The following is a 19,039-nucleotide window of genomic DNA, read 5'->3' on the forward strand; positions in this document are numbered from 1 at the left end:
TTTCAAGACAGGGTTTCTCTGTGTAGCCCTGGCTGTCCTGGAACTCACTCTGTAGACCAGGCTGGCCTCGAACTCAGAAATCCGCCTGCCTCTGCCCGCCTCCAGTGCTGGGATTAAAGGAGTGCGCCACCATGCCTGGCTTTCCTGTAGACTTCTAAACTCTGTGCTGAACAACAGACTCTCCAGAAATGCATGGCTGTCTCTGGAAGAGGTCACTGCCATCCTTTTGTGCTGCTTTAGGACTGTCATTTTAGAAGTTTCACACAGCACAGTAGGACTTGATATAGAGACAGGAGGCGTAGTCTCTGAGAGAGGATGAAGCACAGGCAGTGTGATAGGGTGTTTGCACACTCACAGGAGAACCAGCATGTGAGAACCATGTAGGAGAACCATGTAGCTACAGATTTAGCAAAGTGACCTCCTCCCCAACACACGCAAACACACACAGGAGCAAGTGGTCAGATAAAATTGTCACAGGCAGTGAGTGTGTCCTCCAGATGTTCATGAAGAATACAGGCATGATCTTGACATTTTGGGCCTTCCTGGGGAAGGAGGCCATAGTCTTCTTCACTTTGTATGTCACTGACAGAGGTCAAAGGAGACTTGGCCATACAGAGAGATACTGTGCTCTGTCTGTGAAAGGAACGGATGTAAAAATGTTGCTTCTTGTTAAATTTGATTGGAATATTAATGCAGTCCAGTGGAATTTAAAAAGTGACTAAGGAGCTGGAGGTGGACTGGTGATTAAAGCATTGGCTGCTGGGTTCAGAGGATTCAGGTTGGAGTCCCAGCACTTACGTGGTGGTTAACGACTGCCTGTAACTCCAGGGTTAGGGGATCTAGTCCCTCTCTGCCTCCTTGGCCGTTGCACACAGGTAGTTCAATACATACACGCAGGCACAACACCTATACACATAAAAAAAGTGAATGAGTGATTCGTTTGAAAAACAGGTGAGGATTAAATAGCTATGTAACATTATTTGAAGAAAACCTGGTCTTTGGTTATTATGCAGGGTGCAATGGTTAATCTTCATGATCAACTTAAATGGATTTAGAATCACCATGGAAATGCACCTGTGTAGGGTATGTCTATGAAGATGTTTCCTAAAATGTTTAACTGAGGAGTGAGGACATATCCTTTGTGGGCAGCACAATTCCCTGGGCTGGTTTCCTAGACTGAATAGAGGGAGAGGAAGCTGGGCGCTGGGCTGCATTTCTCTGTGCGCTCTGATGGATGCTGCTCCATGCTTCTGCTGGCAGGGTGGCCTGCACTCCCAAGCTGTGACCCAGAATAAGCAAGCCTTCCTTAAATGGCCGGTGGCAACTGTTTCGTCACAGCAGTAAGCAAACGACTCACTACAGGATGAAGATAAGGTACCTGAGCTGGGCCCCTGAGGAGTGTGCTGTGCTGGCCACTGGATCATTTACCTCCTGGCAGACTTTGCTACTTAAGGGGTCTGGAGATGAGTGAGGTCAAGGAGAGTATTGGATGGAATTGAACAAGTGACTGTTTTTTGAGGGGGAAAAATTCTCATCTAGTGTCATTTGTCAAAATAATATCATAAACTAACAGGTTAAATGTGAGATAAAATTTAATGCTAGGATGATCTGTGCTCATCTACTTACCTGGTCTGTGCCAGTCTGCACAGCAGGGAGGAGCTGAGACCTAAGGACCAAGGTAAGAGAGTAGGCTAGACTGGAAATGGTGTGTTCCCAGCAGGAATTGGGGTGCTCCAGGTAGAGAGGACCAAGGCTTGGAGGTGGAGGATGTCAGGTGACAGTGTGGCTCTGCCCCTTGAAGAGCTGAGCTTTGACTTGTGTGAAGCAATGCTCTGATATGCAGCCTGCATCCAGGCAGGTTGGCTCATGTGGTTTTTTTTTTTTTGTTGTTGTTGTTGTTGGTTTTTTTTTTTTTTTTTTTTTTTTTTTTTTTTTTTTCGAGACCGGGTTTCTTTGTGTAGCCCTGGCTGTCCTGGAACTCACTCTGTAGACCAGGCTGGCCTCGAACTCAGAAATCCACTTGCCTCTGCCTCCCATGTGCTGGGATTAAAGTCATGCTCCACCACTGCCAGGCCCATGTGTTCTTATGTATACGTGCAGGGTGGGATGGAGCCCAGTGATGGTGGTTTGGAGTGCACACCCTAACAGACATTTCAACTAGGATGCAAAGTGGGTTGGGGGGTCTGTTGAGTGTAGGGTGATGGTGCTGCCAAGGACCGTGGAGGATGAGGAGGGCTGGTACTTTGTCTGAATGTGTCCCTCTCTTACCAACTTATTTTTTCAAGCCTATGTAGCCCTTGCTCAAATTCTCAGCCCTACTGTAGTGGTGGGATTGCAGGTACAGTGTTTGGTGCAGGATCTTTACCTCTTAGGCTTCTCAAGGTGTTCCTAGCACCTATGAACAGCAGTTGCACACTGTGAGCGTTGAAGGATGTGTGCTAAGATTTGCTGGCTGGGTGGAGCTGCTTCTTAAAGTTGGGTCAGTGGAAAAGGAAGGTGGGAGGAGGTGTATCAGGTGATGTTGCTCTTTCAGAAAGCAGAACATACCAGGTGTATATACCAGGTATATACCTTTAATTCCAGTTCTCAGAATCAAAGTCAGGTCATTCTCTGTGAGTTCTAGGACAGCCAGAACTACACAGAGAGATCCTGCCTCAAAAAACAAACAAACAAAATACCAGACAAATAAAACACTGAAGGTACTCAGACAGCAATCATAAGCGGAGAAAAACGTAGTAAAGTGGTGTAATGTGGATAATGTGAGAAGTAGTTAAAAAGACAAACCAGTGAGCAAGGGGTAGCCTGAATCTGAATTAACATGGTATGTATGTCCCAGAGTATGCAGCTACACTCAAGAACTAAGTCTCTTGCCCCTCACAGTTGGATGCAGAGAAGAAACGTGTGCTGAGCATTTGAAGGCAGTCTTTTGATCAGTTGATTCTGCTTCTGGAGATTCATGATAAGGAAGCTCCTGCATTCGATGCTTTTAACCCTCTGCCCTGCCCTCAGACGTGGGCTAATTTGGGATATAGGAGCAGTGCTACAAGAGTGACTGACTGGGTAGGGCAGTGCAGGAGGAGCCCAGTGTTCTTGGGATATGTCTGGAGTCCATGTTGAAATACTGTTTCTGTTGTGCTTCCAGATGAAGACAGTGAGTGTGGCCTTGGTCCTGTGCCTGAATGTGGGTGTGGATCCTCCAGATGTGGTGAAGACCACACCCTGTGCTCGGCTGGAATGCTGGATCGGTAAGTGCCAGCCCCTCCTACGGGCACCTGTCCTGTAAACTGTTGTTTTAGATAAGTTAATCTTTATTTTGTAATAGAGAACATTTTCAAGGAAAATTAATAAAATAACAACAATTGGTTTCTGTAATTCTTCATTTAAAATATGTTAGTGTATGGCTTGTATCTATACATGCTATATAATGGTAGCTATGAACACTTCTGAAAAATTGAATTACTCGTTTGTATATAATAATATTTATAGAAAAGGTAAATTGTGATATCTTAAGCAAAGCTCATGGTATATGTTATAGATGATAGTAGCTGCATTGTATATAATATTTATAGAAAAGGTAAATTGTGCTATCTTAAGCAAAGCTTATGGTATATGTTATAGATGATGGTAGCCATATTCATGCTTGCAGTGTACTAAGGATGGCTTATCGCAGTTCCCAGGTAATTAGGCCATTTAATCCCCACTGAAGTGCCACAGCAGCGCACATGTGGAGATCAGAGTATTGACCTGTGTGTCCTCGTCAGGCTGGGTGGCAACTGTGTTTGCTTGCCTGCTGAGCCATCTTACTAGTCCCTGCCTGGTTTTTGAAGCCAAGGAAAATGAGATACAAGTGAGGAACTTGCCCTAGGCGGTCCTGTGAGTACATGGTGGAGTCAGGAGACCTACTTCAAGTAAGGAGACTGTGTGTAGTTTAAAAAATTAGAGCTGTGCGGTGGGGCACTCCTTTAATTCCAGCATTTGAGAGGCAGAGGCAGGCGTATCTCTGTTATTTTGAGGCAATTCTGGGCTCTGTAGTTAAGTTCTAGGCCAGTCATATACATTGTCTTTAGTAAACGGGGAGAGGTGGGCAGTGAACCATGTGTGCGATGAAATTCCTGTGTTGGCATTTTTTAGGGTACACGCAGCACTGTCGCCACAATCTCCTTTAGGAACATTTACATTACAGCTGAAGATGTGTGTCCCCTCCCTCAACCCCATTCCACTCTTGGTCTCTATAAGGATTTTTGTTTGAAAACTGATATTTTTATGTAGTCCAGGCTTGATCTCCTGCCTTCACCTCTGAGTGTTGTTGGGTCATGGGTGGGCACCACCACGACTGGCTAATCCATTAGTTCAGAAGGACATCCACTTTTCCTAAATTGAAAACTTTGTGTTTGGATATTTTACTGAGACGTTGGCCTGGTCTGGGCTCTTGTGGTGTGGTAACATGGGATAAAGAAAAACAGTGTGAATGACTGGCTTTAGCTGATGCTTGGTATCCATTATTCTACAATTTATTTGGAAAAAGAGAGAAAAAAAATTAAAAAACAATTATTTGCAAGCAGAGCAGTGAACACTTTCCTGACTCAGTGAGTGGCTTGGAACTCCGCAGTGTGGTTACCACAGAAGTCTCTCTGAGATGAGATCACAGCTTGCTCTTGAGAGGAGGAGCCGGGAGATTGCCTGTCCTCTGCAGCATGTCTGCCTTGAGCAAGGCTCCCGATGGCAAGCCCCCAACATTTGGAGGTGTCAGCCCTGCTCCCAGTGTCCCCAGAGCCTGGAGGATTGCAGAGGAGAGCTGCTGTTCTCTTGCAGTGCTCAGCGAGCCCTGTTAGGTGGTGTGGATGTCATTTTCCCTGTCCTTCGTTTGTTGTGCTGTTTGGCCCTGAGTTGACACTTGACTTGTTAGCACTTGTTGCTCTGTTCTTAAGAAAAGGGGCTTGGGGACCATGGAGTCCAGTGTTGTCAGCCAGTGCCTTGGGGTTTAAGCCAGTCAGCTGCAGGAGGTTAGTTTAAATAAGATAGGGTTCTTCTCAAATCTTCAGAGAGGGTCTGACCTCCACTAGAGATATGGAAAGGCATGTCTTGGTGGAGAAGGCTATGTAGACTAGGGACTTGAGAGACCATGTGCTTGTCATGAACAGTGACTAGAAGGAGGGAACAGAATTAGAATTCTGGAAATGTGGAGAGGAACGTGAGTGTGAAAACAGAGGAAGCAGGTTACAGTAGTCAGATGAACAAGGGTTGGCCAAGAGACTGTACAGGTTGTGAGGCACCTTGAATAGTGTGATGGCTTGTATATGTTCTGTCCAGAGGATGGCACTATTAGAAGGTGTGGCCCTGTTGGAATAATTGTGTCACTGTGGATGTGAACTTTTAAGACCCTCATCATAGCTGCCTGGAAGCCAGTATTCTGCTAGCAGCCTTCAGATGAAGATGTAGAACTCTCAGCTCCTCCTGCACCATGCCTGCCTGGATGCTGCCATGTTCCCACCTTGATGATAATGGACTGAATCTCTGAACCTGTAAGCCAGCCCCAAGTAAATGTTGTCCTTATAAGATTTGCCTTGGTCATGGTGTCTGTTCACACAGTAAAACCCTCACTAAGACAGAAATTGGTACCAGCATAGTAGGGTATTTCTGTGACAACCTGACCATGTTTTGAGGAGGACTTTGGAGCTTTGGGTTAGAAGATCCATTTGGTGTTAAGAGCTCTGCGGGATGTTCTGTAGGAGCTTGGAAGATAATGTTGAAAACACTGCCAGCGATGGAGGCCTGGCTTGTGAAATTTCAGAGGTAAAATTAAAGACTCTTTTCAGGGCCATTGTTGTTTTGATTGTAAAGATTCTGTGGTTTTGGTTAGCTGGGGCTGAAGAATCAGCTGTGATTAACAAGATACTAGAACTACTAAAGCAAAACCTTTGCATTACTGGGACTATTGGTGCTGGTTAGCTGGAGCTAAGAAATTAGCGGTGATTAAGAAGATCACTGAGGTAAAATCTTCTGGGAAGTGTTTTCTGAGAGCACGAAAAAGTTATGTTCCAGAGGTAGCCAAGGTTGTACCTTGTGCTGCAGCTTGACTCGGTAATGTGTAAGAGTCACCCAGGTGGTGCTGGTTTTGAAGGCACAAAGGGGTCATGAAGAGCAGCTGATGCTTGCCACTGTGAGAGGCCAGGAGAGGTCATTGGTGAAGGTGCAGCTTCAGTTGCAGTTGATGGCCCAGGACTGAAGGGGTCATGCAAAGGATTTGGGACTTAGCACCATGAAGAGAGCCTATGAGAGGCGATTGGTGAAGCCTAGTTGTAGAAGACAGCTGTGGTTTGGAGATGCTAGTACCATGAGATGACCACCAAGAACAGCAGCAGCAGTGGGGCACAGGCAGCTGGAGCCTAGAAGGCAAGGTGTGTGCCACAAAAGGTAGAGCTGGAGGAGTGACCCAGGCGCTTGGAGAAGCCTAGAAGGTTGTGAGTGAATCCCAGATATTGAACAGTTAGAGTTTGATTTTGCTTTTGACTGTGACTGTTCCCTGATATTTTTCCCTCTTGAAGTAAGAAAAATATTTTAGTGGAGCCCATAGTTAAGAGATGTCGAACTGTAGAAAGACTTTGAATTTCAAAAGAGATTGGTTATTTTAAAGGGATTGAAAATTTAATATGTAAGAATTTGCAAAGACTGTGGGACTTTTAAAATTATTTGGATCTTGGAGATGAGTAAGAAAGTAAGGGTTGGGGCTGGTGAGATGGCTCAGTGGGTAAGAGCACCCGACTGCTCTTCCGAAGGTCCGGAGTTCAAATCCCAGCAACCACTTGGTGGCTCACAACCATCGGTAATGAGATCTGACTCCCTCTTCTGAAGTGTCTGAAGATAGCTACAGTGTACTTACATATAAATAAATAAATCTTAAAAAAAAAAAAAGTAAGGGTTGAGGCTTAATAGTGATGTGTTTGTGTGTCAACTTGACACAGGCTGGAGTTATCACAGAGAAAGGCATGAGATCCAGCTGTAAAACATTTTCTCAATTAGTGATCAGGCAGGGAGGGCCCAGCCCATTGTGGGTGGAGCCATCCCTGGGCTGGTAGTCTGGGGTTCTATAAGAAAGCAAGCTGAGGGGGGCTGGCGAGATGACTCGGCAGGTAAGAGCATTGACTGCTCTTCCAAAGGACCTGAGTTCAAATCCCAGCAACCACATGGTGGCTCACAACCATCTGTAATGGGATCTGGTGCTCTCTTCTGGTGTGTCTGAAGACAGCAACAGTCTTTTAAAAAAGAAAGTAAAGCAAGCTGAGCAAGCCAGGGGAAACAAGTGTCAGCTCCTGCTTCCTGCCGTGNTTGAGTTCCAGTCCTGACTTCCTTTGGTGATGAGCAGCAACGTGGAAGTGTCAGCTGAATAAACCCTTTCCTCCCCAACTTGTTTCTGGTCATTATGTTTGTGCAGGAATGCAAACCCTGTCTAGGACAACTAGTGAGGTTGCAGTATCTGAGCAAGTCGCCCGAGGACTGGTTGCCACCCGGTGACTGTCATGCATGTGACCATGTAGTAGGCTACAGACTAGTGTTACATGTCTGGTCTCAGCAGTCAGAGAACCAAGATTTCATTAAGACCCCGGCTTTGTTCCCCCAGGCTCACTCTGCCTGCCGGGATGCTTTGAGTCTCTGTCTTCCTGAGAGGAGCTGATAGTGCCACCTACCTCATGACTCAAGGGCACTGACTGGGACCCTGGGATCAGCTCCATGCAGAGACCTGGACAGGGGCTTTTTTTTTGTCATGCCTCAACACCCTAAAACTTCTACTTTGTGCTGCTATAACTAATACTAGGTAATTAGTAAACAACGGAAATTTACAGTTCCCAGTTCTGTAGATTGTAAAACTCAAGATCCACATGGTGGCAGATGGTGTGTCTCGTTTCTGCTTCCAGGCTGTTGCCTTGAACACTCTCACCTGGTAGGACAGGGAAAAGGGGCTAGCTAGTTGTTTCCAGCTCCCACTCCCCTTAATTAATGCCCCCCCCCCCCGTCACTATTTCTTGGTGTAGTTCTGGCTGTCCTGGAACTTGCTATGTAGACCAGGCTGGCCTTGAACTCAGAGAGAGATCTGCCTGCTCTGCCTCCTGAGTGCCACCACCACCCAACTTGCAGCCCTTTTAATAAAGTCTCTATTCCCCGTCTTAGGCACTTGCTACTTAGTCTCTTCCTGTTCCCCATCCTGGCACTGTCATGCTTGGAGTTTATATTCCAAGATAGGAATTTTTGGGACATATTTATATCATAGCATCAACTGGTACTCGCCCTTCTACAGCAACCCCCTTTCCTCTCAACACAGCAGGGAGCCAAGGTCCACTTGTGCCCACCTGTGTGGCCGAAGGAGGGATAGATACCACAAACGTGCCTCATTTGAGCATGCTGGCCTCTGGGATGGCTGTGTGCTCAGAGTTGACGTCTAGCAGATGTCGGATGGTAGAATTCATAGTGTTCTGACAAATTAGACCTTTAGTATGTTAGAGAGTTGTTGAAGCGTAGCCTAGAGCTTTACTGGAAGCTGTGAGTGTGACTGTGGCCTGTGGGAAGGGGAGACAGAGCTACCTGTGCTGAGATGAGGCTGCTCAGATCTCAAAGACGTGGTTCAGGGGCCTAAAGAATACCAGGACCCGTGTGTGCCGTTTCTTGTGTTTGCACCACCTGAGCACGAGCCAGAGAGGATCCCAAGGCTGCCTGGAGATCATGCCAGTCAGTGCCTCTGAGGAGAGAGTGAGAAGGCACAGCCCTGTCACCTGTCCCAGGTGGTGGGACATGAGCTGTGAGTGTCATGGAGTAAAAGCATTGTTGGCTGGTTCCCAGGAATTGTGAGTTCTGGGGGAACCCTTGCTTTTCCCACCTTTTCCCTCATTCCTCTGCCTTCAAAATGCTGTTTTGCCTTCTGGAAATGACTCCCGTCTCTTGTCAGAAAAGCAGGGAGAGGCTGTTTGGTTTTATGGCTGACATTAAATGCTACAGTGGTAATACTAAAAACAGTCCACAGAATGGGGTGCCCTGGTGCTTGTTGAGGACTGCCTGCCTGACATCAGAGTGCAGAACCAGCTGCTGAGCAGAGCAAGTGGGATGGGGTGTCTGTTCTAGCTGGTAGTAGTTTGGCTGTCAGAAGCATGGAGATTCTGGTACCCCAGAGAATGATTTGGGACACACTTGACCCTGCTGCCCAGAGCTCTTTAGATGAACTAAGACAGTGGGTGCATCTGCTCTTGGCCTGGCTTTGACTGCAGAGCACATGCACAGAGCCTGCTACTAGCAGGGGAGATGAGACTGGAGCTCCAGATCAGAGCCAGTAAGAGGTCACCTGGAGTGGCCTGGGCCTTGGAGAACGCTATGGTGAATGTCAGATGGGCATGGCTGCAGAGCAGAGTAGTGACCTTGGGCTGGCTGAACTTGGCGCTCCAGGCAGGCAGTGGGATTAGCTGTGACCATTAGCAGTGGCATAGTGCTAGAAGCAGTTGGAGCCTCTGCTTTCTGGGCTCTTGGTTTAGAATACTGCATTCTCTGTCCTGTTGTGCTGGTAGCTTAAGGTAGTGTCCCTGTTCCCCTTTGAGAGAGGATAGCAAAACCACTGTGGTTTCCCCCTCATTCCTTTCCAGTAGACTTAAATCCTGAGGCTGTATTTTAGGTCAGGTATTCTAGCCACTCTCCCTCCCCTGTGCCAGGCTGTAAAGTATTGCAGCTCCAGGTTTTCATCATTCTGTAGGCATGTGGGATATGAGGCTTTTGAGGAGGACAAGGCCAGCTATGGATGGTAGCTTTTGTCCTAAGATCTATCCCATTCCAGGGCTGAAGGTCCCACCATTAGTCAGACCCTGGAGTGGATCTGCTCAGCTCTACAGAGCCTTGTGGCCAGGCTTTGCTCTGAAGCTCAGTCAGGAGACAGGCCCCACGGTGTGCTTGTCACTAATTATAAAACGGAGGGACGACATTATGATTAATAAGATACAGTCATCAAGAGCCATCCCTAATTTCAAAGTAACCCTTTTGCTATTATGTATTTTCTCAATCAAAAATTAGCCATTCAAGGTTACACAACTAATTAATGGCGGAATCCTTGAAAGGCACTCTGATTTACACTCCATGCAGTAGGCAGTGCTCAACTAATAAGTCAATTAGCGAGTGTTTACATGTCTGCTAACACAAGGCACTGAGAACTGCAAGGGTTCATAGAGCCTCGAGCTCTGTGTACTACTCCTGTTCTTGTGTTTTTACTGTGGTGGCCACATACGGAGGCTGTGCCTGATCCAAGTGCATGGGAAGACTCTAATGGCACTTCCAGACTCAGGGCACCCATGAAACTCTTGCACAACATGGAACCAGAAGCCCACATTGCCAGTGCCTGTGATGGCTCTTGGCAGCACATCTTCATATTTGAATTTGATTCTCATCTGAGTGGGAGTGTCAAGTGGGCTCAGCTAGCTTCTTTTCTCCTTATGGGTGACTCTGCATTTCAGATCGGGACCAGACTCAGGAGCCCATACAGGTGGATAGTCTCTCAGAGCCTTCCCTGGAGTGCTGTTAGGGATGACAGTGGTTCTTTGGAAGGGAAAGTCTTGGGGGCAGTGCATCAAGGTGTGTGTGTGTGTAGGTGACAGTTGGTAAAGGGGAGAGAGAGAGAAAGAGAGAGAGAGAGAGAGAGAGAGAGAGAGAGAGAGAGAGAGAGAGAGAGCGCAGTTCTGCTGTTGCTGATGGGTAGCACCAACTGTGCCTATGGGACCATGGGCCAGGTCAGCAGACAGCTTCAGTATCCCAGGCTAGGGGTACTTAGGCACATGCCTTCTGCATGATGTGTGCAATTCAGAGGGTTTATGCTGAAGATCTAAGATAAGAAAAACATATAGGGGCTGGAGAGATGGCTCAGTGGATAAGAGCACTGATTGCTCTTCTGTAGGTCCTGAGTTCAAATCCTAGGAAGCACATGGTGGCACACTGCCACCTGTACATAATGAGATCTGATGCCCTCTTCTGGTGTGTCTGAAAACAGCTACAGTGTACTTACATATAATAATAAATCTTTGGGCCAGAGCAAGCAGGGTTGGAGCGAGCAGGGCTGGAGCATGCAGAGGTCCTGAATTCAATTCCCAGAAACCACATGATGGCTCACAACCATGTGTACTCATATACATAAAAATAAATCTTTTTTTTTTTTTTTTAAAGAAAAGCATATAAAAGCCAGAAGTTTTACAGTGATGCCAGCTACTTTTCCACCTCTGGTGCCCACCTGCATCACTGCCGTCCCAGTTCACTGACACTGGTCAGCACACCCAGTAAATCTCTGCTGATGATGTCAGACGATCCTTTCTGTTCTCTTCCCTTCATGGCTCTTCTCCCACTCATTGGCATATTTTTGGGAGGAAATAAAATTAATCGATCGCAGGGGATTCTAGGAGATCAGAAGTGACAGCCACACCCTGTTATATGACTGCTTTTTCTGGGAGATGCAGCACGCACATGTGCGCGCGCGCGTGCTCACACACACACACACACAGAGGAGGAGGGGGTTGGGGAGAGGGAGAGGGAGAGAGAGGGGAGAGAAAACACGAGAACACACCCCTATTCATTCCTGATAGGGAGTCCCATGATAGACCACTAAACCACTAAAATCCAACTTGGTGAGTTAATGAGTTTTACTGGAGTTACTTACAGCTGGTGTATGGGTAAGTTGCTTACAGGCACAGAACTGACTCAGAACTGAGAGTGTCCTTCCCAGGTAGCTCAGCCGCTTGACTCGTCTCAGTCCCCTCCCCCCTTTCCCCCTGCACCCACCTCCACCTCTCTATGTGTAGCCCTGGCTGTCCTAGAACTCATTCTGTACAGCAGGCTGGCCTGCCCCTGCCTCTTGAGTGCTGGGATTAAAGGCTTGCACTACCATGCCCAGCTGTCTGCTTTCTTAACAGCTCCTCTGAGAGTGACGCTCCCTTTACCATTTACTCTGGGGGGAAGGAAAGGCCTAGTGAAGCTGGTCAGTTCCAGGGACTCTGAAGCTATTTTGAGTTGTTTACTTTCTATCTTAAGAATCTTCCCTGGGATATGCAGTGTTTCCCTGTCATGGAAACAGCTACACAACAGACTCACTCAGTCCGTCCCTTCCTGAGGATCAGTGGGTGCCCTGATTGAGGCCAGTGGTGGAAGGTGAGCAGCTGACAGGCTATCTCTGCTGCAGAGCCCTCAGTGGAGCAGTTTTCAACTTGTCAAGATGTGTCAAGACCCCTCTGGGGGTCACAGATCGATATTTACATTACAATTCCTAACAGTAGTAAAAGTTCAGTTATAAAGTAGCAACAAAATTTTATGGTTGGGGGTCACCACAACATGTATTAAGGGGTTTAGAAGCACCTCTGTCTCTGCTGTGTACTGTGTGGTATATGGAGGGGGGGGCAACTGTAGCCTTAGTGGGGAAGAAGCGGGGGGGGGGGTGTCAGAAGTTCAACTGAGCAGGGTAGTGTCAGGCCTTCCTTAGAACTGACACCCTCAGACTCCTGCCCTCACTGCACTGATAGAGAGGCCAGACAGACTTACCTTTCCGTAGAGAAAACTGCTTCTCTGTTCTCCATCACAGGTTACCACCGTCATGGTAGCTGCAGTTAGGGATGTGGGGAATGCTTCCTAATGTGCTTCTTACTGAGTCTGTGGTTTCCCGTGTTCACCACAGACAGTATGGCCTGATGTTTGAAAGGTTTCTCCTTGTTACTGCATAGGTGGCTTCTGATTGTAACCTTCGGGGCTGTGGCTAGAGCTGGGATGGTGGAGTTCAGTGCCAGGATCTGGATTTGATTTCCAGCACCGCATGGACTGGATTTGGTGGCACGGGTCTAATCCCGGGAGAGCCAGAGATTCACGGTTGTTACCAGCTACCTGACAGATTTTAGGACACGCGAGGTGCACGAGACCCCATCTCTTAAAAGTGTTTTTGATATTTAGTAATATAGCCTCTGCCTCTTGCCAGCCTGTGGTCTGGTTAGTCATGGGCTATGGATGGGGTCCTTAGGATTGTTGTTAGATCCTAGGACTGTCTTCCCACTGAGAAGAGAGACGTGAACACTGATGTCCTATCATCTTGTGTTGGTCAAACATTTCCCATAGGCCCCTCACACAGTTTCACTCAGCCACATGGTGCCAGGTCCTTCTGAGCTTGAAGTGGAGCGTCCAGAACTCCAGCACCTGTGCTTGAAAACACGTCTGAGAATGTGGACACACTGGCTCATAAAGTTCCCTTCCAGATACAGAATCTGTCACTAAGTCTTGTGATTAATCTTATTAAAAAATTCAAAGTAACGCTTATACATAGAGAGTCAAATAGTGCTAAAAGCCCTGTTAAGGAAAAGCTGCCTCGTCCTTGGCAGAGGAGACTCCTCCTTTCACATAATTATTCTAGGATCCATGTGTTGGGGAGCTGAGGTTACACACAGTGGCACTGGCAGCAAGTCTACCAGTGGGCGGATGAGAACTCACCCTGGAGTGTAAGGGCCTGGGATCTTGTCTGAGGCAAATGCTGGACCCCACACACTGCTCACCAGGGTTTCATCTGCAAGATGGAGTGCATGAGCATTGTGGAAGATGTGCAGTGCGTCAAGGCCCATTGGATGCTTGACAGGGCTGACTGTAGCTGACTCTAATGCGTTTCACAGTTTGCATCTTAGCACATGCCCTTCTGCCATCAGAGAGCACCCCTCCCTGTCTGCTGGCAGGATCCCTGACATCTATGTTCTCAGTGCAACACCTTAGGTTCCATGTTTTCCCCATTCCCCATAAGTCTAGCTGGGTGGCAGAATTAAGTTTGTGATTATGAATAAAAACTAAGTAAGAAAAAAAATTACAACTTTTAAAAGACTGTCCCTGGTAAACTAGAAATATATAACAGCTTTCTTAAAGTTCAGTCTCCAAAGATGCTCTTAACATTTTGTAGATGAAACTAGAGTCTGTGAGAACCCAAGCCATGGGCAGACCTGACCATACATGGCAGCTTCCAGGAGTGCCTGCAAAGCCGTGTCGGAGCTGAGCTGTTTGCAAGGCCTGCTGTCTCTACCCAAACAAAGACACATACATTCTAGAAAGTGAATGAGGCAGGGTTGTCACTTTATGGAAGTCAGCTGACACCGATACACTCTGAGATTTCAAATAAAACATTAGAATTTAGAAATTTGTATCTGTGACTGTGAGTTGGTGGCTTCTTTTTGCTGAAGGCATTCTCTAATGAGATGGTTTTGTGCCAATGAGTGTGGATTTGTTTTAAATATCAGGGAATGAAATGTGATTTTTATCACTCAGGAGAGCTAATGTTTTCTAAAGGGCCTATGCTTTGATTCAATCAGGAATCTGAGTGACCAGACCCTAAAGGTTCTTCTTGTTCCCAGTTGGTTTTTGATCAGTCAGTAAAGATACCAGGGACCAATGGCTGGGCAAAGGGAGATAGGGCGGGACCCTGAGAGTTGGCCTGGGGAGGAGATGGAGAAATCACTGTGAAGCAGTGAGATATAGATGGATTTAGGAGCTGAAGGAGATAAAGCCAACCAGCCATTTAAGATGTTGGGTAAGTGGCCACTTCCCCAATGGTACCTAGGGTAGCAGGCAGAGGGTTAGAAGTGCCCAGCCATTGAGCTAGATGATATATTAAACATAAGCCACTGTGTGTGTGTGTGTGTGTCTTTCATTCGTAGATCCAAAGATTCCCTGGGAGGGTATCTGGAAGCGCTAAAAACAAACTGCTACAGTCAATGCCTCATGGCACAAAGCCACCTTTGGGGAAAAGACCCATCTTGGGTGCCACCAGGCCAGCTCTTCATTGCTGTGCTGCAGACACCATATAGCAAGTAATGGCAAAGAGATGTCATAGCAGCAAAAAGAGCCACGGCAACTAAGTTCCTGCTTAAAGCCTCCTCTCCCTACTGTGAATGTGTGTGAGTGAGCACTGCCACTTTTCTCTGTGTGCATCAACTGCATTCACAGATGTCAGAGGATGGGGTGAGGGGACACAGCCCCAGGCAGAGTCCTGCTGCCATGTGTTAAGTCACACGCTGGAGATAGTCACGTTCTTTTCACTAAACTGTGTATAAATGAGGATGGCCTTGAACTTCTGGTCCTCTGCCTCCTGACTGCTGGGATTTCAGGAATACACATGTGCCTGGTTCCTCCCTCCCTCCCTCCCTCCCTCTCTCCCTCCCTCCCTCCCTTATAAAAGGACAACATGTAATTGGGGCTGGCTTGCACATGCCTGGTTTTGCTGTGGCATTGACGATGGAACCCAGGGCTGCATGCATGCTGGGCGAGGCACTCTACCAACTGAGCTACATCTTTAGCTCACTCTCACTAAGCTTTTGGAGAGATCATAATTTTCATGTTTAGACATAGTGGGTTTATCATCTTTAGTTTAAATAATTACTTTATATACATTGAGTGTTTCACTCAGATGTATGTATGTCTGCGCGCTCGCTGCATGCATGTCTGATGCTGGGGTCCCCTAGAACTGCAGCTCTGGCGGTTGTGAGTTGTGGTGAGGGTGCTAGGAATTAGACAAAGCCTCTCTAGCAGAACAACACATGCACTTGACTGTGAGCCATCTTCCCAGCTCTAGCTTATTATATTTAAATGAATAAATAAAGGCAAAATAATTTTTCCTATAAACACTCCTTTTCTCCCTCACGTGTTCACTCTATGTAGTACAGACTGGCCTTGAACTTGTGATCCTCTTGCTAGACTCTCATATTCTAAGAAATGAGACATATTCTAAGACGCTCACTCACACACATTCACAGTAGGGAGAGGAGGCTTTAAGCAGGAACTTAGTTGCCATGGCTCTTTTTGCTGCTATGACATCTCTTTGCCATTACTTGCTATATGGTGTCTGCAGCACAGCAATGAAGAGCTGGCCTGGTGGCACCCAAGATGGGTCTTTTCCCCATGATATATGTTGTATATATCAATAGACAAAAGCTCTGTGGGGTCATCAGATGTTTAAAGACTGGCAAGGGGTCCTGACACAGATAGGTGTGAGAACTGCAGGCTGAGTGCTGTTAGCATAGAAGCTATTTGATGACTAAGCAGCACACTAAGGGTATCTTTGTGTGTTGTACCAGCCATTTTTCTTGTGTGTGTAGCAACATTACAATCGAGGTGAAAATGATTGAGTGTTGCTCTTGGTCCCACCCTCCATCAGTCCCTCTGTCCCTCTGTCCCTCCCTCCTTCCGTTCCTCCCTCCCTCCCTCCCTCCCTCCCTCCCTCCCTCCCTCCCAGCCATCTCTGCACAAGGAGGGTAGCAGTTTTAGTATGGTAGTAGCATAGCCAGGCCTTTCTGACAGTCTGAACAGCAGCAGAAGTGAAGAGCAGGAAAGATGGCCGGTGCTGCATAGTGGGGAGTGGTTGCCCTGCTGCCTTTTAGTGTGCAGGCAGGAGCAGCCTTCCTGGGCTGTGGAGCCAGGTTAGTGTGGTATCAGTTCTGCTTCTGGTTAAGCACAGATAAAACAAAGGCATATCTGGGTGTATATCTTGTCAAAGGTGACTTTGCTCCGTGTAAGAACTTTCCCAGAGGAGAACGTGCATGGTTACTGAGTTTTCTCTTTGTTGCTTCTACAGATCCTCTGTCTATGGGTCCTCAGAAAGCTCTGGAAACCATTGGTGCAAACCTACAGAAGCAGTATGAGAACTGGCAGCCAAGGGTAAGTCTTCTCCATTTGCCCTTCCTTTCAGTCATGGGGTGTGTGGTTTGAACCTGAGAGAGAAGTCTGGCTTCATCTCAGATCATCCAGTAAGAGCCTGCTCCTCCAGGCCTCTGTCACTGTCACTGTCAGCCTTTCCAATGCAGTCAGTGGAGCTTGCGTGCTGCATCCAGTGGTCTGGTTATTTGGTGTAACTTTCCCCAAACTTTTAGAAAAGGTGTTCTTTATGGTACTCTTAAATCAAGGTTTTAATTTTGCATAGAAAATGAATTTTCAATAAATTTTCTACAACATCCACTAGATAGAGCTTTTCTGCCGTAAGCATTCACATGTGGGGAAAGAGTGCCCAACATTCAAAAGGGAGACGCCTATTGTGAGTTCAGCTTTCATACAGAAGGTGAGGTTCCTCTTAGACTATATGTCTTTGTTGCTTGTCTCTCAGAGTTTTTAATCTTTATAGAGGAGCAGTGTGGGGTTTAAGGTCACACTGTCCAGGAGCAGTGTGGGATGGATTTCACCGTCACACTGTCCACGAGTGACCTGAAACCCATGCTCCTTTACCTTCCTCACTAACTGCTTTGGTGATTTAGTAAACTTAATGGGAAATTAGAATTTTGAGGTGTTGAAATAAATGCCTGCGTGTTCACCCTTGTGTGAAGTCCTGCACGGTGAGCAAGCAGGTGACCCCAGCTGTGTGCCTGTGACTTTGTTTGACACCCTCCCCCCCTTTATGCTATAAGTAGAAGGGAAGCAAAGGATTCTTAGACCCTCACCACTTAACTCTTGCTTACCCAGGAGGCTGACTTGTGAACCATTTATCCACCGATCCCGAGTCCATCCAGGAGTTTCTCATACATTTGCATTCTTCAAGTAAGAGAATAGCAATGAATCAAACACTTGCTGTGGGCTTGAGCAGTGCTCTTGGTAGTTTATGCTGTAGTGTTTGCCTGTGAGGTGTCTAAGTGTTGGGGGAGATTTCTGGGTCTTTGTGCTTTACATTTGGGCTTTTCTTTTGAAGGCAGGTCCTCAGGGTTGTTTTGACACTTGTAAAGCTTTGCCTTTGAAATCTGTTATTTTTGGGGTTTACAAGAAAATTCCAGAGAGTGTAGTGCATTTGGCAGTTGGGTGGGGATTGGAGAGTTATTGATGTGTATCAGTAGTCGAAGATGCTGCTGTCCCAAAGAAAGAATATCGTCTTTGAAGTCTTTGCAAGTGCCCAGTGTGTCAGCTGGTGGGCCAGCACTGGAGGGAGCATGCGTGGAGTGACGTTTCTTGCTTCTGTGATATGAATGGAGAGGACATACATTTGACTCCGCTGCGCCAACCTTTGCTAGGTCTTTTTTATACTTTTGTTTATTTGTTGAGGGTACAATGTACATTCAGATCTTCCAGTTGTATGTTTATAGAGAATTACTGAATAATAACAAAAAGAAATAAAAAGGAAAGAATAAGTCTGGTCCCGGTTTTTGGCACCAAATGAACGAGTAAAAGAAATGAAAGGAAAAGGAAGGGGACATGATTATTCCTAGGTCAATGTAGGGGAAGTTTGTCATAGGTAAGTGTGCACAGGGAGAGGCAGGGGTGTGGGAGAGCACAGGCGAAGGCAGGGGTGTGGGAGCACATAGGGATAGGCAGGGGTGAGGCAGAGGCAGGGGTGAGACAGAGGCAGGGGTGAGGCAGAGGCAGGGGTGTGGGAGAGCACAGGCAGAGGCAGGGGTGTGGGAGCGCACAGGCAGAGGCAGGGGTGAGGCAGAGGCAGAGGCAGGGGTGAGGCAGAGGCAGGGGTGTGGGAGCGCACAGGCAGAGGCAGGGGCAGCTGGGAGTTCACAGTGGACTCACCAGACTGAGCTGTGCCATGTGCAGGGTGAGAGAGAAACCAGGCGCAGCTATCAGGAGGCCCAAAAGGCACAAAGAGGGCACATAACCCAAATGGTCGGATTATATGGGGAAGAGCAGCCCAGTCTTCTGGGTTGGAGAGTTCAGGGTGGGGGGTCTAGGTACCCTGAAGCAGGTAGGGACTAAGGGTTGTAGAGATAACCTGGTGGCCAATGTCAGCTTTGATATGTAAAATAGGCACCTCAGCCGTTTGTCCCAGGTTGGAAACCTAAGTTACCAGATTGCTTCAGATTTCTGACGTTCTTTCTCAGTGAGTCTTGTGCTGCTCCGATGGTTGTTCTCTTTTAGAGAATTAGTCTGTGGGGAAGTGGTCTTCCTGGTTAACTTTTAAGATTTCAGCACATTAGTAATGTGTATTCCGTGTGTGTGTGTGTGTGTGTGTGTGTGTGTGTGTGTGTGTGTGTGTATCTGTTTTGTCTGTCTGTTTTGGGTTATTATTCACATAGTTTGGCATGAGATTAGG

The 19,039-nt window shown here is 47.1% G+C and overlaps 1 protein-coding gene across 1 annotated transcript in view; it reads left to right on the forward strand.

Moving 5' to 3' along the window:
• Nucleotides 1-19,039, forward strand: part of Rptor (regulatory associated protein of MTOR complex 1) — a 299,725-nt gene that overhangs the window by 57,379 nt on the left and 223,307 nt on the right. Inside the window, exons 2-3 of the mRNA XM_021175441.2 lie at nt 3,143-3,245; nt 16,598-16,680. Of these exons, the coding sequence (XP_021031100.1) occupies nt 3,143-3,245; nt 16,598-16,680 (186 nt within the window). The remainder of the gene's footprint in view (nt 1-3,142; nt 3,246-16,597; nt 16,681-19,039) is intronic.

Source organism: Mus caroli, chromosome 11 (assembly GCF_900094665.2).
Source record: "Mus caroli chromosome 11, CAROLI_EIJ_v1.1, whole genome shotgun sequence".
Taxonomy (NCBI): Eukaryota; Metazoa; Chordata; class Mammalia; order Rodentia; family Muridae; genus Mus; species Mus caroli.